The sequence below is a fragment of the Nerophis ophidion genome, linkage group LG20 (genome assembly GCF_033978795.1).
Source record: "Nerophis ophidion isolate RoL-2023_Sa linkage group LG20, RoL_Noph_v1.0, whole genome shotgun sequence".
In the NCBI taxonomy this organism is placed as follows: Eukaryota; Metazoa; Chordata; class Actinopteri; order Syngnathiformes; family Syngnathidae; genus Nerophis; species Nerophis ophidion.
Window position 1 is genome coordinate 9632030 of NC_084630.1, and position 26366 is coordinate 9658395.

The 26366-nt window shown below is 39.9% G+C and overlaps 1 protein-coding gene and 1 long non-coding RNA gene across 3 annotated transcripts in view; both read left to right on the forward strand.

Moving 5' to 3' along the window:
- LOC133538702 (zeta-sarcoglycan-like) overlaps nucleotides 1-26366 on the forward strand; it is a 466471-nt gene that overhangs the window by 125554 nt on the left and 314551 nt on the right. For both annotated transcript variants that reach the window (XM_061880418.1, XM_061880419.1), the window contains exon 2: nucleotides 9078-9179. In XM_061880418.1, coding sequence (XP_061736402.1) covers nucleotides 9078-9179 — 102 coding nt within the window. The remainder of the gene's footprint in view (nucleotides 1-9077; nucleotides 9180-26366) is intronic.
- Nucleotides 20275-26194, forward strand: LOC133538705 (uncharacterized). The gene is made up of 3 exons (XR_009803087.1): nucleotides 20275-21610; nucleotides 24750-24825; nucleotides 25743-26194. It is a non-coding gene; the product is annotated as an uncharacterized LOC133538705 (long non-coding RNA).

The window sequence follows — 26366 nt, forward strand, 5'->3', positions numbered from 1 at the left end:
GGACTTACGCAAATCCCAGATACAGATCAGCAGAAGGTAAGAAAAGTTGCTTTGGCATAATATTGCGAAACGAAACGCCAGATACACACACCATAATAATACTCGTATGTTGAAGCACAGTACCATCCATCAAGCGGTGTGGCTTCATAGCTTACCAAAGTCGTACTAAAATATTTGGATAGATTTTTGAGCGCCGTGTGTAATGTTCTATATTTTCACTGGAAGATATAACATTTTTGGTGTTGTTTACTTGTGGCATATTGTAGTTTACGCCTATCTCTTATGTGTGACAGCCATCTACTGGTCACACTTATCATTTCACCATGTACCAAATAAAATACCTTCGAGGTCGGTAAGCACAAGTAAAATTATTCTGTACATTAGGCGCTCTGTGTAATAAGGCGCACTGTCGAGTTTTGAGAAAATGAAAGGATTTTGAGTGCGCCTTATAGTACGAAAAAGACGGTAATGCAATAATGTACAACATTTACCTTGGAAGATGGACTTCTACGGCATCACCTTCTAGCTGTTTCCCTGTCAAACACACCATCAGCAGCTTTTCCCCATTTTAATTGATAAATGCTCGCCATATAGATATAATTTCAACGTCCTTGGTTGGCGTTGTCAACTCATTTTGCTTTAGTACGGTGCAGACTTCACAAAGTCGACAACATGCTCCGTTATGTTTTTGATGATCTATTTCTTTAATTCAATGAATATCAGCCACTTGTTTTTTTTTTCCTCAGCACTCACGCTCACTTTCTTTCTTCCCATGATTGCAAACCAACGTAATGTTGATTTCTAGGTATATGCTGATGCTATCGAATAAGACCAGATGTTTTGTGCGGATGTTTGCTACACCAACTAATGGTGGAGATGCTTGTAACTCTGATTTTAACTTGTATTGATTAGCCAAAAGATAAATCTTATTTCAAAAGACGCACTGTCGAGTTTTGAGAAAATGAAAGGATTTTAAATGCGCCTCACCGTCCGAAAAATCTGGTAATCAATAGATATATTTATTTTTTGTATCTGTTTTTTAGTGTGTTGTTACACCAACTTTTACAAATTAATTCCACCAAAGTACACCAACAATGTTGTCGTATGTGGAACATTTAAATATGCATGTTGTTTGGTCGAGGATATAAAAGCATATAACTTACAGTATGTATGTAACTTACATTCCCCGCCATCCTGGAGAGTTTGTGTGCTGCTGTGAAAAGTCATTTCTGATTTGCAGTTTAAAGTGCACCTCAACAGGCTCGCTTTCTATTGTGGCATAAATACCGATCGTCCAAAGGTGAGATCTGTCATGTTGGGTGATCATGTTTAGTTTGGTCACGTTCTGTTTGGTTTTGGACTCATTGTGCACTCTTGTTTGTTTTTGTCACCATGACAACTCATTAGTTTCACCTGTTATGTGTTCACGACTCACGCACCTGATTTGTTTGGACTCACGCACCTCTCAATGACTGCACCACTATTTAAGCCTCTAGTTGCCAGGCAGTCACCCTGGCGACATCAACCTCTACACACCCTTGTTATCCATGCTGATGATCAATGCTCTTTTCAATCAATCAATCAATCAATCAATCAATGTTTATTTATATAGCCCCAAATCACAAATGTCTCAAAGGACTGCACAAATCATTACGACTACAACATCCTCGGAAGAACCCACAAAAGGGCAAGGAAAACTCACACCCAGTGGGCAGGGAGAATTCACATCCATGCTGACTATGAGAAACCTTGGAGAGGACCTCAGATGTGGGCAACCTCCCCCCCCTCTAGGGGACCGAAAGCAATGGATGTCGAGCGGGCCTAACATGATACTGTGAAAGTTCAATCCATAGTGGCTCCAACACAGCCGCGAGAGTTCAGTTCAAGCGGATCCAAGACAGCAGCGAGAGTCCCGTCCACAGGAGACCATCTCAAGCGGAGGCGGATCAGCAGCGTAGAGATGTCCCCAACCGATACAGGCGAGCGGACCATCCTGGGCCTCGACTCTGGACAGCCAGTACTTCATCCATGGTCATCGGACCGGACCCCCTCCAGAAGGGAGGGGGGGACATAGGAGAAAGAAAAGAAGCGGCAGATCAACTGGTCTAAAAAGGAGGTCTATTTAAAGGCTAGAGTATACAGATGAGTTTTAAGGTGAGACTTAAATGCTTCTACTGAGGTAGCATCTCAAACTGTTACCGGGAGGGCATTCCAGAGTACTGGAGCCTGAACGGAAAACGCTCTATAGCCCGCAGACTTTTTTTGGGCTCTAGGAATCACTAATAAGCCGTAGTTTTTGAACGCAGATTTCTTGCCGGGACATATGGTACAATAAAGTTTTCTCGTTCCAAGTAAGTTTTTGTTATTAATGCCATAGTTTGCAAATTTGTTTTATGTCCATAGTTTACGTTATAGTAATAGTCTTTGTTTTCATAGCCAAGTTTTGTACCTCCGCTGAGAGCGCCTTTTGTTTATACCCTTTGTTTTTGTAATATTTCTCAATATTACCAAAACAAAACATTAATAATAAACAATGTCATTACCTTCACGCCATGCTTTGCACCACGGGAAAGCAAACCGCACCAAAGTCCTAGTCATGACGAGATCAGCCGTTATAATAAAAATTAACTGTACATTTTCTGATCCATTTATGGTGAGAGCTATTGACCATATGATCTGAGAGAGGAACCATAAAATTGCTTTAGTTTTTATGAAGTGAACTAATAGTGGGTCTCACCACAAATGTGTCTATCGATCCAATACTATGTAGTTACAGGGAAAGCCTTGAATACCAAAACCAATGCATTTTACTTTCAACTATTTACGATAACAAAATTATTCAGCTTTCTAATTGCCAATCACAATTACATCATACCTTTACATACCACTTCCCCTTCGAGCTGTCCTGGATGAAATTAAATGATTTTTTCCGATTATTTTGGAACTTGCAAGTGTATTTCTTCTTCTTACTCGTCGTCGCCCAGTCTCTTCTACGTTCTTCTGCTTCGTCTCATTCTTGTGTGTGCAGTTGTGCACTGAGCTCCAAAAGCCGTAGGTGTTAATGTAGCATCCCGGAAGAGTTAGTGCTGCAAGGGGTTCTGGGTATTTGTTCCGTTGTGTTTATGTTGTGTTACAGTGCAGATGTTCTCCCGAAATGTGTTTGTCATTCTTTTTTGGTGTGGGTTAATAGTGTGACGCATATTAGTAACACTGTTAAAGTTGTTTACACGGCCACCCTCAGTGTGACATGTATGGCTGTTGCCCAAGTATGCATTGCATTTACTTGTGTGTGCTTGAAACTATCGTGGGATCACACTCCTCAGCCTTCCCGGTAAGGTTTATTCAGGTGTACTGGAGAGGAGGCTACGCCGGAGAGTCGAACCTCGGATTCAGGAGGAACAATGTGGTTTTCGTCCTGGTCGTGGAACTGTGGACCAGCTCTATACTCTCGGCAGGGTTCTTGAGGGTGCATGGGAGTTTGCCCAACCATTCTACATGTGCTTTGTGGACTTGGAGAAGGCATTCGACCGTGTCCCTCGGGAAGTCCTGTGGGGAGTGCTCAGAGAGTATGGGGTATCGGACTGTCTTATTATGGCAGTCCGATCCCTGTACGATCAGTGCCAGAGCTTGGTCCGCATTGCTGGCAGTAAGTCGGACACGTTTCCAGTGAGGGTTGGACTCCGCCAAGGCTGTCCTTTGTCACCGATTCTGTTCATAACTTTTATGGACAGAATTTCTAGGCGCAGTCAAGGTGTTGAGGGGTTCCGGTTTGGTGGCCGCGGGATTAGGTCTCTGCTTTTTGCAGATGATGTGGTCCTGGTGGCTTCATCTGGCTGGGATCTTCAGCTCTCACTGGATCGGTTCGCAGCCGAGTGTGAAGCGGCCGGAATGAGAATCAGCACCTCCAAGTCCGAGTCCATGGTTCTCGCCCGGAAAAGGGTGGAGTGCCATCTCCGGGTTGGGGAGGAGACCCTGCCCCAAGTGGAGGAGTTCAAGTACCTAGGAGTCTTGTTCACGAATGGGGGAAGAGTGGATCGTGAGATCGACAGGCGGATCGGTGCGGCGTCTTCAGTAATGCGGACGTTGTACCGATCCGTTGTGGTGAAGAAGGAGCTGAGCCGGAAGGCAAAGCTCTCAATTTACCGGTCGATCTACGTTCCCATCCTCACCTATGGTCATGAGCTTTGGGTCATGACCGAAAGGATAAGATCACGGGTACAAGCGGCCGAAATGAGTTTCCTCCGCCGTGTGGTGGGGCTCTCCCTTAGAGATAGGGTGAGAAGCTCTGTCATCCGGGAGAAATTCAAAGTAAAGCCGCTGCTCCTCCACATCGAGAGGAGCCAGATGAGGTGGTTCGGGCATCTGGTCAGGATGCCACCCGAACGCCTCCCGAGGGAGGTGTTTAGGGCACGTCCAACCGGTAGGAGGCCACGGGGAAGACCCAGGACACGTTGGGAAGACTATGTCTCCCGGCTGGCCTGGGAACGCCTCGGGATCCCCCGGGAAGAGCTAGACGAAGTGGCTGGGGAGAGGGAAGTCTGGGCTTCCCTGCTTAGGCTGCTGCCCCCGCGACCCGACCTCGGATAAGCGGAAGAAGATGGATGGATGGATGGATGCTTGAAATTAAAATTATCATTAAACCAGTTAAAAGATCATACAACTTGTCAGCATTTCTTAACATCTTGGAGTAAAGACCATTGTTGAACCCGTCCAACGCTACATTGTTATGCGACTGGGCCGACACACCTTTTATATGGATTAAAAACGAACGCCTGAACAGCATGCGGCTGTTAAGGAGTTTTCAGGTGAGAGAGGACGCTAAAGGCCCTGCCTTTAAGGCACGCCCCCAATATTGTTGTCCGGGTGGAAATCGGGAGAAATTCGGGAGAATGGTTGCCCCGGGAGATTTTCGGGAGGGGCATTGAAATTCGGGAGTCTCCCGGGAAAATTGGGAGGGTTGGTAAGTATGAATTACATTCAGCAGAAAAACACAAGAAGGCAGTTGTTTCGCATCCAGTCTTCCTTTCAGGAAATAAAACACCCTGGTCAACCCCAAGTTATTTTGGATGACATATACTGTACGTTGAGTAAGAAGGACCACCGAGACAGAATAGTACTTGGCCAAGTTTTACTAAAGATTTAGGAGACCAGCCCTTACAATGCGACAATAGTGTCGGGGACGGCGTGGCACTGTTGGGAGAGTGGCCGTGCCAGCAACCTGGGGGTTCCTGGTTCAATCCCCACCTACTACCAACTTCGTCACGTCCGTTGTGTCCTTGAGCAAGACACTTCACCATTGCTCCTTATGGGTCGTGGTTAGGGCCTTGCATGGCAGCTCCCGCCATCAGTGTGTGAATGTGTGTGTGAATGTGGAAATAGTGTCAAAGTGCTCTGAGTACCTTAAAGGTAGAAAAGCACTATACAAGTATAACCCATGTATAACTTATCAGCAAGAAGAGGTCTCAATCCTCACAAAGAGTCAGTAAATGTAGCGCGAAAGGAGCACAGCTAAGGCCTTGAAAGCCAATAAGAACTTGCCAAAACAGCTCTGTGAGCCGACCAACAGGAGCCCTTAAAACAAAACAAAGAGTTTACCAGCGGAAAGAAGATGTAAGCATGGAGATCAAGAGAAGATACACTACATAGGAACATACTAGCTGCTTTAAACATGACTATAGATTAGGAAAGAACACTTTAAAATATCTCATTATCAAACAGTGTAACAATATTAACAAAATATTTTAACAATTTTTTTTAATATTGTTACACTGTTGAACAGGCGGACTCAGGTGGGCTAGCTTTGAAAATACGACATTTTTTGGGAAATAGAAATGGTGTTGTTCGGTGTTGTGTGTTTTTAACTCCCTCTTAAGGATGTATGCATCCTTAACAACAACAATGTTGTATTTGTAGCATAGTATTTGTGCAAACTTGTTTGCACTTGCACTTGCACGGCTTAATCTTTGAGACAAGCATATGCTACTGGCAGGATCAACCAGGTAGACCCGCTAGCGTGTTTATCCATCCATCCATCCATTTCCTACCGCTTATTCCCTTTTGGGGTCGCGGGGGGCGCTGGCGCCTATCTCAGCTACAATCGGGCGGAAGGCGGGCTACACCCTGGATAAGTCGCCACTTCGCTAGCGTGTTTACTTGTTTCATATTATACAATTGTTGAAAGGGACCCTATTATGCAAAACCAAATTTTCTTACCTATCAGTAGCTACGGCTGTTTATTTAGGATCAGCATAAGTCTTGGAAATTTGAAATCAAACCGTGGAGGCATTGCAGAGTTATTTTTAAAACAATATTGAAGTGAAGTGAATTATATTCATATAGCGCTTTTCTCTAGTGATTCAAAGCGCTTTACATAGTGAAACCCAATATCTAAGTTGCATTCAAACCAGTGTGGCTGGCACTGGGAGCAGGTGGGTAAAGTGTCTTGCCCAAGGACACAACGGCAGTGACTAGGATGGCGGAAGCGGGGGTTGAACCTGGAACCCTCAAGTTGCTGGCACGGCCACTCTACCAACAGAGATATACCGCCCCCATATTGGCGGTAATCTTTTTTTTTCCCAAGATGGCGCTGCTGTAGTGGCTGCTGTAGGCAGGAGCTCTGTGCTCTTGTGTCATCCTTTTGTGTTTCCCTCTTGTTTTCATGTCTTATTATATTTTCTTGCCTTTTGGTCCGGGACCCTTTGGGACTGTGTGACAAGGGGTGGCACTTTCGTGACCTCTGTGGTGCTTTTTTTGTGGACTTCTGGATCTGCCTCCCGGGAGTTTTTTGGCCATGGAGACCAGCTGCAGGGTCTTTGCCACACCGGAGTCGGTTTGGAGGGACCGGAGGAGATGCGGCTGAGGGGACAGGGCTGCGGAGCTAACAATGAGCGCTGGGACGGAGAGTCTTCGCGGTGTCTTGGCTGGGTGAGCAGGTGTCGGACACCTCAGTCACCTTGGACGTATCCTCGCTCATCCATGCGGACTGGACACTGGCCGAGAGTGGAGTCGGCTGTCTTGGTTGCTTTGTTGGGTCTGCTCCTGTCTCTGGCCATGCTCCCTCCACCCCAGCGGACGATGGCGTGGAACACCACAGTGGATATGTTTCTTTTACTTTTTATTCATAGCTGTATGAAGAAGTGTCTGGTTGTATCTGCTGCTTTAATGTCTTTAATGTCTGTCCTTTGTGTTTTTTGATGTTTGATGGTTCCCTCTTACACACATGTAAGAGGGATGTGTTTTAGGGCTATGAGTTGTTGTTTTTTTCCCTTGGCCTCAGTCTGCACCCCCTCTTCAGGGCCCAGGCTAAGACTGATTTTTTTATTTTATTTTAAACTTCTATTTTTTTCTCCCATTCCCCCGGCAGACCCGTCAGCGATCCTGTTCTGTCTCCCTGTAATGTTTGTCTAATCTTGAATGGGATTGTGCTGAACATTTCAATTTTCCTGAAGGAACTCTCCTGACGGAATAAATAAAGTACTATCTAATCTAATCTAATCTAATCTAATCTAATCTATTGCCTTCATCTGATTATCCATACATGTTATACATTTACCCAAAGTGCTATGCGGGAGTCTGCCAATGTAGTATTGATTGATTGATTGATACTTTTATTAGTAGATTGGACAGTTCAGTACATATTCCGTACAATTGACCACTAAATGGTAACGCCCGAATAAGTTTTTCAACTTGTTTAAGTCGGGGTCCATGTTGATCAATTCATGGTACAAATATATACTATCAACATAATACAGTCATCACACAAGTTAATCATCATAGTATGTACATTGAATTATTTACATTATTTACAATCCGGGGGGTGGGATGAGGAGCTTTGGTTGATATCAGTACTTCAGTCATCAACAATTGCATCAACAGAGAAATGTGGACATTGAAACAGTGTAGGTCTTATTTAGTAGGATATGTACAGCCAGCAGAGAACATAGTGAGTTCAGATAGCATAAGAACAAGTATATACATTAGAAGTACATTTGAGTTGTTTATAATCCAGGGAGATGGGATGTGAATGGAGGAGGGTATTAGTAAAGTGTTGAAGTTGCCTGGAGGTGTTGTTTTAGAGCGGTTTTGAAGGAGGATAGAGATGCACTTACTTTTATACCTGTTGGGAGTGCATTCGACATTGATGTGGCATAGAAAGAGAATGAGTTAAGACCTTTGTTGGATCGAAATCTGGGTTTAACGTGGTTTGTGGAGCTCCCCCTGGTGTTGTGGTTATGGCGGTCATTTACGCTAAGGAAGTAGTTTGACATGTACTTCGGTATCAAGGAGGTGTAGCGGATTTTATAGACTAGGCTCAGTGCAAGTTGTTTTACTCTGTCCTCCAATAAGCAGACTGGCTCCTACATGCATCCTGTAATACCGATTAGAATTGTAAATAATGCGGATTATAATGACCATCCCAGTGCTCTGTTTATTAAATTAAAAACATTAAAACTGCTCGATCTTGTTGACCTCAACACTGCTATTATGACGTACAAAGCTCAACGTTTTAAATGTAGAAAAAAAAAATCATATAATGACCCCTTTAAGTAGAATACAGTCGAATGCAGATGAGATAGGCTCCAGCGACCCTGAAAAGGACAAGTTGTAGAAAATGGATGGATGTAAGTCAATAGCAAAAACTACAATGCCACACATTTTAGAACATTCCATTTGAGATCTCAAGGCCTTATTGAGGTGGTCTCTCCTCAAACAGCGGTCACCTTGGTGGGATGGCATCTGTGTGAACTTCCCCCCTGGTATCTCCAGTCCTTGAATGGGACACCACTTGGGAATTGTAGTACCGGAAGATTGATGGTTCCGCTCTCAGTTTCCCCCAGACTTGTTGAAGTGTCCTTGAGAAACGTAGTTGGTCCTATGGCCGTGTCATCATTCTGTACTACCAAGGGCACATTGTAGTAGGATACAGGAATGCCTTCATTCATCAGTTCTCTAACCCATACACCAGTCCGGGTGAAATGTGCGCATGTGTGGAAAAATAAAAGACTTACATATTTCTGGACTGACGTTTGTGTGACTTTCCTCCCGAACAACCATTGACCTCCTCTCTCTTTATACAGGATGGAATGGGCAAACTGCGAGTGACCAAAGAAGGAGTGAGACTAGAAGGGGAGTCTGAATTCCTATTGCCTTTATACGTCAAAGAGATTCAATCACGGGGGGTAAGTAAATAAAAAACTTTTATTTTATTTTTACAACAAAGCTTTACTGTTTCCTCCAGGATTGCCCTTATTTTAGTTTTAGAGCATGTTTGATACACACTGCTACCTACATTTTTTGTTACAGTTGCCTAAATGTTATCTGTTGGGGTTTTTTGCTTGTCAGAACTACACAAAAATAACAAGCCATTTTTTGGGGGTTCGTCTAACCTTTTCATTAGGCCTGCCGAACATCAACTTTAGTGTAGCAAATTCAAAAAAAGGATTGAAAATGGAAAACAAATGGGGAAAAATATATATTTTTTTGTTTTAGTATGTGTTTTGTTTGAGGACAAACATGACACAAACCTTCCCAATTGCCAGGAAGCCCACTGTTAAATATGTTTGTCTGTATGCTTCACTGATGAGAGTAATTGGTGAACATCGTTTTGTCCTACTAATTTTAGCGGTTCTTGAACTCACCATAGTGTAGACTGTGGCACAACAGTTTGTTTACAGATACAATCTTCCACTCCTTCTTTGTCTCTTTTTGTCCACCAAAAGTTTCATGCTGTGCGTGAATGCACCAAGGTGCGCTTTGTTGATGTTATTGACTTGTTCGAGAGCTAATCAGGCATGTTTGGTGTGTGTAAGACTGCAAGCTAATCAATGCTAACATGCTATTTAGGCTAGCGGTATGTACATATTGCATCATTATTCCTCATTTGTAGGTATATTTCAGCTCATTTAATATCCTTTACTTGTATCCTCTTGGTAAATCATTTATTTTCCATACATTATCTGTATGTATTTTGACTGCATTCGGATAGTTGTTTGTGTACCATGTTGTTCCAGACCACAGCAAACATTACCTAGCTTACCAAAGATTGTAATGAATCTATTAAAAGAAGACAGCCTCCCGTTTTCTTTAACTTAGACACACATCTATACCTTTGTCCATTAAAAGTCATTTCTAGGAGTTATTTCACCTTTTGACTAGCCTCTGATTTACCAGTGGTTTCTAATGTTGGAAAAATGTGTAGAATAAATATTACATTTCAACATATCTGTCAATGAATGTCAACGAAAATTTGCTTCAGCCTGCGACACATAGTCGTTTTGATAGTAGGCTATTATAGCTAATATAGACACTTACGTCATGTGTTGCTTTCATTATAAGATTTATATACGGCTGTTCATTATTTGATCTCCGGACAGATTTGTTTTTTGTATTTTTGTTCCAACGTTTTGGGTTGCAGACCTCTGATTTAAGCATTCAAACAAGGGCGGCTCATGTATGCAGTACTACCGCCTGTCATGATCCGTGGCCCGGATCATGTTTTGATATGTTCTGTTAGTTTTGGACTCCATTAGGTCCTGTTTTTTGTGCACCCTTGTTTGTTATAGTTACCATGGTTACTTATTATTTCCACCTGCCTCTGATTAGTGTTCGCCTGCTCACCTGCTCCCGGAGCACTAATCAGAGGCATTATTTAAGCTTACCTTTGCCGGTCAGTCATGCTGGCGTCATTCGGTCACGACATGGTTTTTCGCAGCTTACTGCGGGGTTCGTTTTCCCAAAATGCAGACTGACCATTCCGGACAAAGCGTGCAGGTAAGAACATGATTCAATTTTCAAAAATCAAAGTAGTACAACAAAACGGAACACAAGGCGAAGGCACAACGTGCTGCTCGCACTTGGAGCTAAATACAATACTTAACATAGACTATGGCATGGAACACTCAATAAACTGTGGCATGAAACAAACAAGACTTACTAGTAGGTAGCGTGAAGCGAAGAATGACGTCAGTACGACTGACCGGCTAAGGCAAGCTTAAATAATGCCTCTGATTACTGCTCGGGCAGCAGGTGAGCGGGCGAACATTAATCAGAGGCAGGTGGAAATAAAAAAGTAACCATTGTAACTAAAACAAACAAGGGTGTACAAAAAAACAGAAACTAATGGTGTACAAAACTAACAGAACATAACAAAACATGATCTGGGCCACGGATCATGACACCGCCACCCCACAGGGGGCAACAGTGAGGCAAATGTGTCACAATGAAACACAAGAAAGAATTCTTTAACGATGGCAGTACCGACTCTGAAAAAAATTCGAAATGAATTGCGAAAATCTGACTTTTAACAGGAATTGAGCAACACAGTATGAATGTTCTGCTCGAGCCACTGCATGAGTCATTGTTTTCTGTCGGACATTTTTGAGTGGCGTGAGCACTGACCAGACCAGCAACAACGGTAGAAATCCACATGAGTGAGCTTCATCACAAAACTTGGTCAGATCTTTGTAAGTGAATATTGTGCACAAAGTTACTAAGTCTGTTTTGTATTGAAATTGCTGAATTTGTGATGTCTTTAGTATGTGTGGTCATGTTTTTGTCTGAGTAATTCTCTGGCGAGGAGAGGTTGTTTAATACATGTAGCGCTAATTTTGGCCAGTAGGGGGCTATAATTTATTGTGTGAATGTATTAAAACTAAAACTTCTGTTTATGTAAAATACACAATGGACTTTATACTTCTGTAATGTTTATTTTATGTTGATATTTTTAGTCATAGAAACCTAAATAAAGAAGTATTGTAAAGAAATAAAACAGAAGAAGGAAAATAATTCGAAAGAAGGAACATCAATCTGCAACAACACTTCTGGAGCTTCTGTTTCTTCATGCCGTTTACTATCTGTCTACCTGCAGACGCTGCAAGAGAGTAGTGAATTTATTCGCCGATGTGTTTACTTTGTAATTAGGTAAACACAGTCTGAAAGGAATCCAACCTGCTGAGGCACTTTCTGACGAAAGGTTCTTATTTTGGCGTCCGGCCCCTGAGCTCTTGGGCTCTTGAAACTGCCGCCCTCTTCATTATGTAGTTAGTTACCCTGTCCTACGGGCTCTGTCTCGGGCTCCGCTCCAGCCCAGAGTCGAGGAAGGGGCCCGGCTCTGCCATGTTGGTGCCCGTTATGTCATGCGGCCCCTCCGGGCTCCCTGGCCACAGGACACCCACTACCCAATTCCTCCTAGCTATGGACACTAAAATCAATGCACCTAGAAAATAAGTTCCGGTCATACTTAAAATGACTAAAATAGTGTAAATATTGTACATATTACAAATTTGTATAAATGTGACTGTTACTACATTGAATAAAAAAATGAGTATGTGTAAAAAAAAAATCTGAGTATTTCAAGTTTGGCTACTTTTTGAGATTTTTCTTCAAGCAATATAAATTAACAGCACAAAACAAATGATGGCCTTATTCTGCACGGAATATGTTATCTTTTATTTATATTCAACATTGTACTTAGTGTCTCCAAATAGCCCACAATAAAACGATACGTACACTTGCTGTTTTATAATACTGAGTCACTCATTTTAATTTCCAGTCATTTTTTTTTTTTTTTTGCCTGCGCATCTTACATGCGTGGAAGAAAAAGTAGTTCCCACCAATCACATTTCATTTAAAGTTAAAGTTAAAGTCCCAATGATTGTCACACACACACTAGGTGTGGCGAAATTATTCTCTGCATTTGACCCATCACTTTAGACGAGACCGCAATGATTTATTCACTTTTCACTGGGGTCCTGTTAATGGTATACGGTAAATTACCGACTATGAGCCGCTACTTTTTTCCTCCACTTTGAACCCTGCAGCTTATTTGATGCAGTGGCCAATATATGGATTTTTCTTCGGTGACGGCCATAATATAAATAATTTAAAAAATAAAATAAAAACTAGCAAAAACACTGTTTTATTGTTTGTGCTATGGCGCTATTTTTGGGACGAATTTTTTCACTCGTTGCAGTATCTTTCCAAGTAGTGCTTTGAAAAACCGGAAGTAGAAGTGCTGTTTAGTCTTTCAGCCATCCATAGCGTTACTACAAGTATGGATTCTTCATTCATCACTCCAGGCAACATTTGTACTTTTTACAGTATGACTAAAACTGTATTACTGAACAGTCCCATCTCTAGTCTGTAGGAGTGTTGTCATACTTATTTGTACGTGCTATCGTAATGTAATGAGGCTAGTGTCATTAGGATTAGCTAATATGATACCACCTTTATAAGTGTTTGTGTTAATATTAACTTTTAATGTCTTTAATGTCCTTTGTCTTCTTTGATGTTTGATGTTTCCCTCTTACACACAAGTAAGAGGGATGTGTGCTATGGCTATGACTTGTTTTTTTTCCCCCTTGGCCTCAGTTTGGAACCCCTCTCCAGGGGCCCAGGCTTACACCGATTTATTTTTTTTTTATTTTTTTTTTTCTCCCATTCCCCCCACTTGTTTACTTGTATGTATCTCACCTTTTTTGTAATGGGCACCGCAAGTTGACGGACCCGTCAGCGATCCTGTTCTGTCTCCCTGTAATGTTTATCTAATCTTGAATGGGATTGTGCTGAAAATTATATTTTCCCCTTGGGGATTAATTGAGTATGTCGGTCTGATTCTGATTCTATTATTAACATACTACTAGATTTTTTTTTTGGTGTTATTTCAGTTTTACAAATTCCTCAGTAAATTCACCAAAACACCATTGTGGAGTTAACAAGTCTGTTTAGCCGATTGGAGAGCTTGCTTATGAAGCTCGCGGGTCCATGACGATGACTTCTGTTTTATCTGATCAGCCGTTTTACTGCCGTGTTACAGGCACTGTTTGGAAACAAATAAGGTGTATAAATAAACATTCACAGACTCTAATTGCATTAATAACTCATTTAGCAACGTAAATATCTGCAGCTTATTGTCCAGTGCCGCTAATTTATGTAAAAAAAAAAGGTTCTAACAAAATTTAGTGGGTGCGGCTTATATTCCGGTGCGTTGTATAGTCCGGAAAATACGGTACATTATCTCAAATAACTAAAGTATCAAATGTATCAATATTTTGATTTGAAAATGGATATTAGAACATAAAGACCTGGTATCGGGGACGGCGTGGGGCGGTTGGGAGAGTGGCTGTGCCAGCAACTTGAGGGTTCCTGGTTCAATCCCCATCTTCTACCATCCTAGTCACTTCCGTTGTGTCCTTGAGCAAGACAATTCACCCTTGCTCCTGATGGGGCCTGGTTAGCGCCTTGCATGGCAGCTCTTGCCATCAGTGTGTGAATGGGTGAATGTGGAAATAGTCCCAAAGCGCTTTGAGTTTCTTTAAAAGGTAGAAAAGCGCTACACAAGTACAACCCATTTACCATTCATCAGCTGAATCGATATTATAGTATCGACTCACATATTACAAATTCAAAAGACAAAATATTTTTCCAAGGGATGACGTAAACTAGAAGAGCTCCGCTCCCGACACTACAGTTTTGATCAAAAAACTGTAACTTCCTAAATACTGATTGTGTCCAGAGCTACAGGACGGCTTGCTAACATATTTGACTTCAACTCTGCCCGGCAGGGGGCACATATTCGCTAAAATAAGAGAACCGAAAGTGCCGAAAAGCCGGGGGCTAACGAGCTAAATGCTAGCTCAAAGCCGTCTCCAAGCAACCCAAAGCTAAACAACAAAACCGAAAGAGTTTGACATATTTTAAACGCTTCTGACCACACAAGTGATCTCCAAGAAAGACAGACACAGCTCTGGAAAAATAAAGTAAAATAATAAAACACCATTGACTTAAACTAGTTGAAAAACTTATTCGGGTGGTCAATTGTACGAAATATGTACTGTACTGTGCAATCTACTAATAAAAGTTTCAATCAATCAATCAATGAGCCGCCGCTTGTTGCAGAAGCTAACAACACCAACGGCACGACAACGGCAAAATACAGCGTACCACTGGTGGAATCGGACTTAAAAAAGTTAGTAGGAAATCTACAAAACAATATAAATAGGATACAAAGCAACGTCGACAATCTCCAGGAACAGATGATCAATGGTGTACAAAAAGATGTTGCAGATATTAAGAACAGATTATCAAAGCTGTAAGCAAAGATGTTGCAAATCCCCAAAAACAAATGATCAAAGACAGAAAACAATCACCTAATTATACGATGGAATTTAGAAATTTCAGAAGAGAAATTAAGGTTTCTCTGTGAAGACAACAAAGCATTAAAACGTGAAGTGGAGAAGCTGAAAGAGTAGAATGCAAAATCGCGCCAACAGTCGAATGCCAAGCAGCAAGACAACACCCATTGGGACAAGAGCAGTGTTGTGGAGAACAATAACATGCAGATAAAAGCATTGTGGCAACAGTTGCAACTAAATAAGACCGATTTGAAGAACTTCAGGGAGGAGATGGCTGCATTGAGACAACAGCTCAATGCCAGACAACAAGATGTCACCAATCTGGGGAGTATCAGTGTTTTGGAAAACATCAAAGAGAAAGTGGATCAGTTTACACGACAGAATGACATCATGATTGCAGGGCTACGCATAAGTCCTCGCATAAGTCCTCGATCCTATACAAGATCAGTTGACAACAAATGACATGGACGCTGCTTCTACAGAGCAACAAGTGGACAACTCACTGCAATCAAAGGGAATTGATGATCCTGTACCAGTCTCAAACAAACGGCATTGGTGGATCGACACCCAACATCCACTGTAATTAAATCAAGTACAAACACGTATCTAGTCCATACTACTATGATTACGTCGATAATTTTTGGCATCACAGCATCTTATTATTTTTTTATGTATATTATGTTTATAAACTCAGAAAATATGTCCCTGGACACATGAGGAATTTGAATTTGATCAATGTATGATCCTGTAACTACTTGGTATCGGATTGATACCCACATTTGTGGTATCATCCAAAACTAATGTAAAGCCTCCAAACAACAGAGGAATAACTGATTATTACATTTTAACAGAAGTGTAGATAGAACATGTTAAAAAAGAAAGTAAAATGATATTAACAGTAAATAACCACTAATATCACAGTCAAAATGAAAGCTTGTTCCCATAGGCACCAAAAACTGTTAATAATGTTTAGACTAAAGTGTATATTATATATACTATTATATAAATAGTATTTATATAGGTGTGTGTGTGTATATATATATGATGGATATGTGTGTATTTTGGGTATATGCATGTTTATGTATGTGTATGTATGTGATTATGTGTGTATATGTATGTATATGTACATGTATATATATATATATATATATATATATATATATATATATATAGATTGTATATATGTGTGTGTGTGTATATATGTGTGTGTTGTGCATATATCTGTGTGGTCAATTGTACTGTGCAATATGTAAGTGTGTGTGAATTTAAATGTATTATATATAGATAATATATAGCATCTACGCAGCAACCACTGGATTGAATTATATTATATAAATGATTGTATTATATATTGTATATATATATATATGTGTATATATATATATATATATATGTGTATATATATATATATATATATATGTATATATATATATATATATATATATATATATATATATATATATATATATATATATATATATATATATATATATATATATATATATATATATATACGTATATATATATATATACATATATATATATACATATATATATATATATATGTATATATATATATATATATATATATATATATATATATATATATATATGTATATATATATATATATATATATATATATATATATATATATATGTATATATATATATATATATATATATATATATATATATATATATATATTTCGTTTGTATTTTATGTCATTCTTTTGTTTTGTTTGCATGGCTCAAAATAAACCATTTATTTATTCATGTATAACTAATTTTCTACCACTTGTCCTTTATAATGTTGAGAAAATAATAGAATGATGAATGACACAATATGTTACTGCATATGTCAGCAGACTAAATTAGGAGCCTTTGTTTGTTTACTTACTACTAAAAGACAAGTTGTCTTGTAGGTTCACTATTTTATTTAAGGACTTAATTGCAATAAGAAACATATGTTTAATGTACCCTAAGATTCTTTGTTAAAATAAAGCCAATAAGGCATTTTTTTTGTGGTCCCTTTTATTTAGAAAAGTACCGAAAATAATTAATATAATTTTAGTACCGTTACAAAAATATTGATATCTTTACAACATTAGTACACAGTATTTTAAATCACCAGGAAATGGTGTTATGACTATACCATAGCTGTTTTAAAACATTTCTATTTTAATTTTCACTTATTCATTGCTGCAACAATTGACATGTTTTTTTTTTTTTTTATATAATTTATATGTGAATAATACAAGTCTTTTTAAGGGATATGCAGGTGTGAGTGTGTGTGTACCTCATGTACAAATCCTGTTTCCATATGAGTTGGGAGATTGTGTTGGATGTAAATACAAATGAAATACAATTTGCAAATAATTTTAAACCCATATTCAGTTAAATATGCAACAAAGACAACATATTTTATGTTCAAACTGATAAACATTTTTTTTTGTGCAAATAATCATTAATTTTAGAATTTGATGCCAGCAACACGTGACAAAGAAGTTAGGAAATGTGGCAATAACAACTGATAAAGTTGAGGAATGCTCATCAAACACTTATTTGGAACATCCCACAGGTGTGCAGGCTAATTGGGAACAGGTGGGTGCCATGATTGGGTGTAAAAACAGCTTCCCAGAAAATGCTCGGTCTTTCACAAGAAAGGATGGGGCGAGGTACACCCCTTTGTGCACAACTGTGTGAGCAAATCTTCAAACAGTTTTAGAACAACGTTTCTCAAAGTGTAAGTGCAAGAAATTTAGGGATTTCAACATCAACGGTCCATAATATCATCAAAAGGTTCAGAGAATCTGGAGAAATCACTCCACGTAAGCGGCAAGGGCGGAAACCAACATTGAATGACCGTGACCTTCGATCCCTCAGATGGCACTGTATCAAAAACTGACATCAATCTCTAAAGGATATCACCACATGGGCTCAACAACACTTCAGAAAACCACTGTTACTAAATACAGTTTGTCGCTACATCTGTAAGTGCAAGTTGAAGCTCTACCATGAAAAGCGAAAGACATTTATCAACAACATCCAAAAACGCCGCCGATTTCTCTGGGCCTGAGATCATCTAAGATGGACTGATGAAAAGTGGAAAAGTGTTCTGTGGTCTGACGAGTCCACATTTCAAATTGTTTTTGGAAATATTCGTCATCGTGTCATCCGGACCAAAGGGGAAGCGAACCATCCAGATTGTTATCGATGGTAAGTTTAAAAGTTAGCATCTGTGATGGTATGGGGGTGCATTAGTGCCAAAGGCATGGGTAACTTACACATCTGTGAAGGCACCATTAATGCTGAAAGGTAAATACAGGTTTTGGATCAACATATGCTGCCATCTAAGCGCCGTCTTTTTCATCGACACCCCTGCTTATTTCTGCAAGACCATTCCACGCCACATTCACCATGTGTTACAACAGCATGGCTTCGTAAAAAAAATAGTGTGGGTAATTTCCTGGCCCGCCTGCAGTCCAGACCTGTCTCCCATAGAAAAAGTGTGGCGCATTATGAAGCGTAAAATACGACAGCAGAGACCCCGTACTGTTGAACGACTGAAGCTCTACATAAAACAAGAATGGGAAAGAATTCCACTTTCAAAGCTTCAACAATTAGTTTCCTCAGTTCGCAAACGTTTATTGAGTGTTGTTAAAAGAAAAGGGGATGTAACACAGTGGTGAACATGCCCTTTCCCAACTACTTTGGCACGTGTTGCAGCCATGAAATTCTAAGTTAGTTATTATTTGCAAAAACAAACTAAAGTTTATGAGTTTGAACATCAAATATCTTGTCTTTGCAGTGCATTCAACTGAATATGGGTTGAAAAGGATTTGCAAATCATTGTATTCTGTTGATATTTACATCTAACACAATTTCCCAACTCATGGAAACAGGGTTTCTACAGGAAATGACCTTGTATCCATTCATTCAACATATCTCCATCCATCAAACCAACACAGTTTTGTCATCGATCCTGTCAGCTGTGTTAATATCAAAACCTGTGTCACACAGCTCGTATATGTGTGTGATGGAGCCCGATAAAAGGACAATGGATTACAGGTTTATTGTAACTTTTATTTTCTATTCACTACCAAAAAAACATCCATTTGAAGATGATATAAAATGACTGCCGTCGACTAACCAACATGAACATTGCAAGCCCAAATGTTGATATCCTGTGAAACGGGGATTTATTTCCAGCACTTTCACAATAAGCAAAAAAAAATAAATAATAAAAACTGTCTTCCAATCATAACGTCTTCAGATCTCCTCTGCCATGTGATCATTGCAGCTCTAGGATATCATTACACCATCTATCCATTGCAGCGTTTTTATCTGTGAAAATGCTTTCAGCAAAAGGATGGAGCAGTGGGACATCAGCTGAAGGGTTTGGAGGATGTAATTGGATTGGATGTCCTTTCAAAGCACCCAGACATTTTGGAGTAGAGTGGGCCAAATACATGGTCAAACTCAGCCAGTTGGCGCAACAACCACGACAGGGGTACTTCTATATTTAGCTACTCCTTGCCTTACAATGTGAAATAGATTTTGGATGGCAGCTTACGATGAGGACAACAAAAATTTGATGTGGATAACATGTTTACTTGGCATACAAGTATGTGTGCGTTTGTCAAAGTGACATATGGGGACATTTTTATGAAATTTCACCTTACATATGAGGACCTGTTGAAATATGAGGACATTTTCCATGTCCCCATATTTCCCGCAATGCTATCGTGTTCTAGACCCTCCCAGCATGTTCCCAGACCAAAAATCTCTAAAGTCTTCATTTGTCAAATTTTCAGAAAAAGTGTGTGAAAGTGTGTTTAATTTTTTTGGTCACCTTCGATTTTGCCCCTAGTGGCCATCTTTGCTATTATGACACACACACACACACACTTGTCCTCATATGTCATATGTCCTCATATGTCATGTGGGGCAGAAACTCACACACTCCAACATTTTGAAAAACATCTAACCATTACAGCAATAAACATACTCTTGAATTCTGAATCAAATAACAACACATTTTCAACTGATCTGATGATCTCATCCTTTTTAGTGTTAGTTTTATCTATTAATTTGGTTTATCTGGAGAGGATTTGGGCTAGACAATCAGTAATAAAGGGATTATGGTGATGATTTAATTTGTTTGATTCAGTATTTTACTGTATTGGACTTTTTGCTATTCTGTTGACTAAAATACAATGCCGCACAATAATTGCTTTAAATGTGCCTGAAATGTAGGTTTTTGCATAAAAAAAACAACCTTCAACCTTGATTGAGACAAAGGCAATAATTCAAATGCAATTCAAACTACACACAGTATTTAATATTTTCAAATGGTTACAATAGCACATTATTTGGGTATTTTTATCTTTGGGGCAAATTTAGGATTAATATGGGGATTGTTTTTGGAGGTATTCACTTTACATGGTGTTCAAGATGGTTACTTCCGCCCACTCTGAAGAGTCTCGGCGTCTGATTGGTCCAATTTTCAGTTAGGCGCCGCCTGATTGGCCGCTGGACGATGTCTGCTCCTAACAGAGGGCTAAATCACTAGTTAACTATTTTCATCATGGAAGTTATACAGCTCATGTATCACACTCAATATTGAATATATATATAAAGGGTTTTCCAAAAGGACCATTTATAATCGAAATACACAACTTCACACACGATTTTGAGCACAACAGAGCGCTCAGTGAACATCACTTCCGGGACCTGCATCACCGGAGGGGGACATCTATCTTGGCCACAAACAATCTTTGACAGTCTTCGGCAGCATGGTTGAATCAGGTGAGCATAAAATGGAGTTTAACGTAATTAAATAGACCAATGTTTTTTAACATAGGAAAATAGTTCATTATAATCAACAGTTAAATGTTGTTGTTATTAATTGCAATCAGATTTGATTTTATGAGGTTAAATTAAGCATTTCAGTTCTGGGCCAAGGCCAAGGCATTTAACATTTTTTTTTAAAGTTGCATGGAAGATTATAAGTAGCAGTGATTGTCACACACACACTAGGTGTGGTGAAATTATTCTCTCCATTTGACCCATCACCCTTGATCACTATGCTAGTAAACATTTTCTTAATTTTAAACAAGACAGACTAGAGTTCTTCAAATTGTTTATACTTTTTCTCAAATACAAATATTTCAAGCTGATAAGCACTGTGGAGTTGGCATGTTACTGATATTGTTACATTAGTACTTTGTTTGAGAAGCTTCATGTCTGCATTGAGCCTAAATTTAACAGTTTTTGAAGGGTTTAGTTCTTTGTTTTATTTCTGTGTCACTGACTTTTTTCATTTTTATGTGTGGATTTGTTAGGCGCATCAACACATGATGTAGACATCGTGCCCAAAAGAAGAGCGAGACGTAATCCTGAGGCTGAAGCCACCGAGTTTATTTGATCTGGATGTGACAAGTCTTGTTTTAAGGCCCCGTGGATCAATGATTGGAAAGGTATGTCTTGTTATATCAATGGTAACTGTATCAACATCTCATTTGGATCATTTCCTTACTGTCTAATAGAGGTTGTATTATATGGCTTTAATTAGAAATGTTTGGAATAACAGCGTTCCACGTCCCAAGAGCTAGCTTCTGTAGCCGAGGATCGGACCGCCAAGTGCCCTGCCTTCGGCTGCCGCCCAGCTCACAATGCACCCGACCTCTATGGCCCTTCGGAGTCTTGTTCACGAGTGGGGGAAGAGTGGATCGTGAGATCGACAGGTGGATCGGTGTGGCGTCTTCGGTAATGCGGACGTTGTATCGATCCGTTGTGGTGAAGAAGGAGCTGAGCCGGAAGGCAAAGCTCTCAATTTACCGGTCGATCTACGTTCCCATCCTCACCTATGGTCATGAGCTTTGGGTCATGACCGAAAGGATAAGATCACGGGTACAAGCGGCCGAAATGAGTTTCCTCCACCGGGTGGCGGGTCTCTCCCTTAGAGATAGGGTGAGAAGCTCTGCCATCCGGGAGGAACTCAAAGTAAAGCCGCTGCTCCTCCACATGGAGAGGAGCCAGATGAGGTGGTTCGGCCATCTGGTCAGGATGCCACCCGAACGCCTCCCTAGGGAGGTGTTTAGGGCATGTCCAACCAGTAGGAGGCCACGGGGAAGACCCAGGACACGTTAGGAAGACTATGTCTCCCGGCTGGCCTGGGAACGCCTCGGGATCCCCCGGGAAGAGCTAGACGAAGTGGCTGGGGAGAGGGAAGTCTGGGTTTCCCTGCTTAGGCTGCTGCCACCGCGACCCCACCTCGGAAAAGCGGAAGATGATGGATGGATGGTATAACAGCGGTATATGAAAACGATGTTACTAATGCTGTTACTTTTACCGGTAACGAGTAATCTAATAACTTTTATGTACGCTACAACGCTGTTACGATGCGTTTTATGTAATCTGGCATGCTACTTTTGATGTGATTGTATGTCAACAAGACAGCGTTAGAAGCACAAAAGGTTTAGTGCAGGTAATATCTTTTTACTAATGAAAGCAACCCCCGGAAGTAATTACGAACACGATATCAAATAGAAAGAGGCCTCATCCACACGCAAACAAAAACATTCAACAGAACTATCTTAACTGCCACTGCTAAGATAAAAAATACAGCTGAACTATTTTGCTATGTCTGGGCGCTGACGTCCCACGTCACTTGGCAAAAGGCACAGCTTTTTAAAGGCACACACACACTCTGCTCTCATGAAATGTCTCTCAACTGCATATGCTAGATATTTAAAACTTTTCTTTTTCAAGTAACACATTAATTACAAACCCCGTTTCCATATGAGTTGGGAAATTGTGTTGGATGTAAATCCAAACGGAATAATTTTTTTTACAAATAATAATTAACTTAGAATTTCATGGCTGCAATACGTGCCAAAGTAGTTGGGAGAGGGCATGTTCACCACTGTGTTACATCACCTTTTCTTTCAACAACACTCAATAATCGTTTGAACTGAGGAAACTAATTGTTGAAGCTTGGAAGGTGGAATTCTTTCCCATTCTTGTTTTATGTAGAGCTTCAGTCGTTCAACAGTCCGGGGTCTCCGCTGTCGTATTTTACGCTTCATAATGCGCCACACATTTTTGATAGGACTGCAGGCCGGCCAGGAAAGTACCTGCACTCTTTTTTATGAAGCTGAACACGTGCTGAATGTGGCTTGGCATTGTCTTGCTGAAATAAGCAGGGGCGCACATGAAAAAGTTGGCGCTTAAATGGCAGCAAATGTTGTTCCAAACAGATGGGTAACTTACAGATGTGTAAGTTACCCATGCCTTGGGCACTAATGCACCCCCATACCATCACAGATGCTGGCTTTTCAACTTTGCGTCGATAACAGTCTGGATGGTTCGCTTCCCCTTTGGTCCGGATGAAACGGTGTCGAATATTTCCCAAAAAAATTTGAAATGTGGGCTCGTTAGACCACAGAACACCTTTCCACTTTGCATCAGTCCATCTTAGATGATCTCGGGCCCAGAGAAGCCGGCGGCGTTTCTGGATGTTGATAATTGGCTTTCGCTTTGCATAATAGAGCTTTAACTTGCACTTACAGATATAGCAACAAACTGTATTTAGTGACAGTGGTTTTTTGAAGTGTTCCTGAACTCATGTGGTGATATCCTTTAGAGATTGATGTCGGTTTTTGATACAGTGCCGTCTGAGGGATCGAAGGTCACGGTTATTCAATGTTAGTTTCCAGACATGCCGGTTACGTGGAGTGATTTCTCCAGATTCTCTGAACCTTTTGATGATATTATGGAGCGTAGATGTTGAAATCAGTAAATTTCTTGCAATTGCACTTTGAGAAAGGTTGTTCTTAAACTGTTTGACTATTTGCTCACGCAGTTGTGGACAAAGGGGTGTACCTCGCCCCATCCTTTCTTGTGAAAGACTGAGCATTTTTTGGGAAGCTGTTTTTATACCCAATCATGGCACCCACCTGTTCCAAATTAGCCTTCACACCTGTGGGATGTTCCAAATAAGTGTTTGATGAGCATTTCTTAACTTTATCAGTATTTATTGCCACCTTTCCCAACTTGTTTGTTGCGTGTTGCTAGCATCAAATTCTGAAGTGAATGATTATTTGCACCAAAAAAATGTTTATCAGAGTGAACATCAAATATGTTGTCTTTGTAGCATATTCAACTGAATATGGCTTGAAAAGGATTTGCAAATCATTGTATTCTGTTTATATTTACATCTAACACCATTTCCCAACTCATATGGAAACGGGGTTTGTACTTAATTTAATAATTATTTACATTTATGAAAGAGTAATTCTGTTTGTAATTGAATTTTTAGTCAAGTAACGACTATTATTATTCCTTTTTAAAACAGATATTCCAAACATTGTTAATTGATAAACTGTTTTATCAGGATATGGTGTATTTGCTCTTGCATCAATTTAAAAAGGTTATTTTGTGGTCGAGTACCGAGGGAAGTTCATCTCAAGACATGAGCGGGACAAGAGACAGAAACCCTCTATAAATATCTTTACTATTTATCTGGCATTATATGCTCATAATGTTAACAACAAAAAGTGCTGATAATGTTATAATTAATAAGTTCTAACATTATTTTTATGTGTTTTGTTGCAGACACCAACTGTTGATGTTCTATCTCAACATTCTCCAGATTCATGTGAGCGATAAACCGACTTCATCCCTCCAACAGGTTATTACTTGACTATTTTACTATCCATCCATCCATCCATTTTCTACTACCTGTCCCTTTTTTGGGTTGGCGGGGTGTGCTTGAGCCTATCTGAGCTGCATTCGGGCGGAAGGCGGAGTACACCCTGGACAAGTCGCCACCTCATTACACGGCCAACACAAATAGACAACATTTACACTCAAATTCACACACTAGGGCCAATTTAGTGTTGCCAATCAACCTATCCCCAGGTGCATGTCTTTGGAGGTATGATGAAGCCGGAGTACCCGGAGGGAACCCACGCAGTCACGGGGAGAACATGCAAACTCCACACAGAAAGATCACGTCGATCTTTCTGTGTGGATTTCTGCCCAGGATTTAACGATTTGTGACGCACATGCACTAACCCCTGTTCCACCGTGCTGCCCTATATCTGCTAAAAACTTGACACAACCTATACTTCAAAAGACATTTAATCCTTTTAACCTCTCACAGATCAGTTTATATGACAACATTTTTTAAGCGTACATCCATGTTAGTCTGTGGAATTTACAACTCATGTTTAGCAAAACAAGAGATGTTACAGGTCAGCAACATGAATTCTATATGTGATCACTTGTCATGTACTCATATTGTTTGAACTAAAAAAGACTTCAGTGTGTTTCATATAAGGTCCTCATATTTTTCTGAACCACATTAGTGTGTGTTACAATGTTTAATTCAAAGCTTTAAAATGAGTGTTTCAATCCAGGTCCTCATATTTTCTGAACCACATTTTAGTGAATGTTACATTCTTAAATAATAGTCTAAGAGCTAAAACGCTATAATAATCTTTACTGTTTATGTAGAATTATATGCTCAGAATATTATCAACCAAAAGTGGTTGTTAATGTTATAATTAATTAGTTCTGACATTATATTTTTGTGTTTTGTTGCAGACACCAACTGTTGGGGTTCTATCTCAACATTCTCCAGATTCAGATGTGAGCGATAAACCGACTTCATCCCTCCAACAGGTTATTACAAGTCTATTTTTACTATATCTGCTCTAAATGTGACCCAACCTATATTTTGAAAGACATTTATTAATTTTAATCTCTCACAGATCAGTTTATATGACAACTTTTTCGTAAGGGTACATCCATGTTAGTCAGTAAGGAGTTTGGAACTCATGTTTAGCAAAACAGGAGATGTTACAAGTCAACAACATACATTCTACATGTGACCACTCGTCATGTCCTTATATTGTTTGAACCAAGAAAGACTTAGGTGTGTTTCATATAAGGTCCTCATATTTTCTAAACCAGATTAGTGTGTGTTACAATGTTAATGTCCAAGCTTTAAAATGAGTGTCTCAATTCAGGTCCTCATATTTTCTGAACCCGATTTTAGTGTGTTTTATATTCTTAATTATTTGTCTAAGAGCTGAAACTCTGTAATAATCTTTACTATTTATCTGGCATTGTATGCTGAGAGTTTCATCAACAAAAAGTGCTGACAATGTTATAATTAATTAGTTCTGACATTATATTTTTGTGTTTTGTTGCAGAAACCAACTGTTG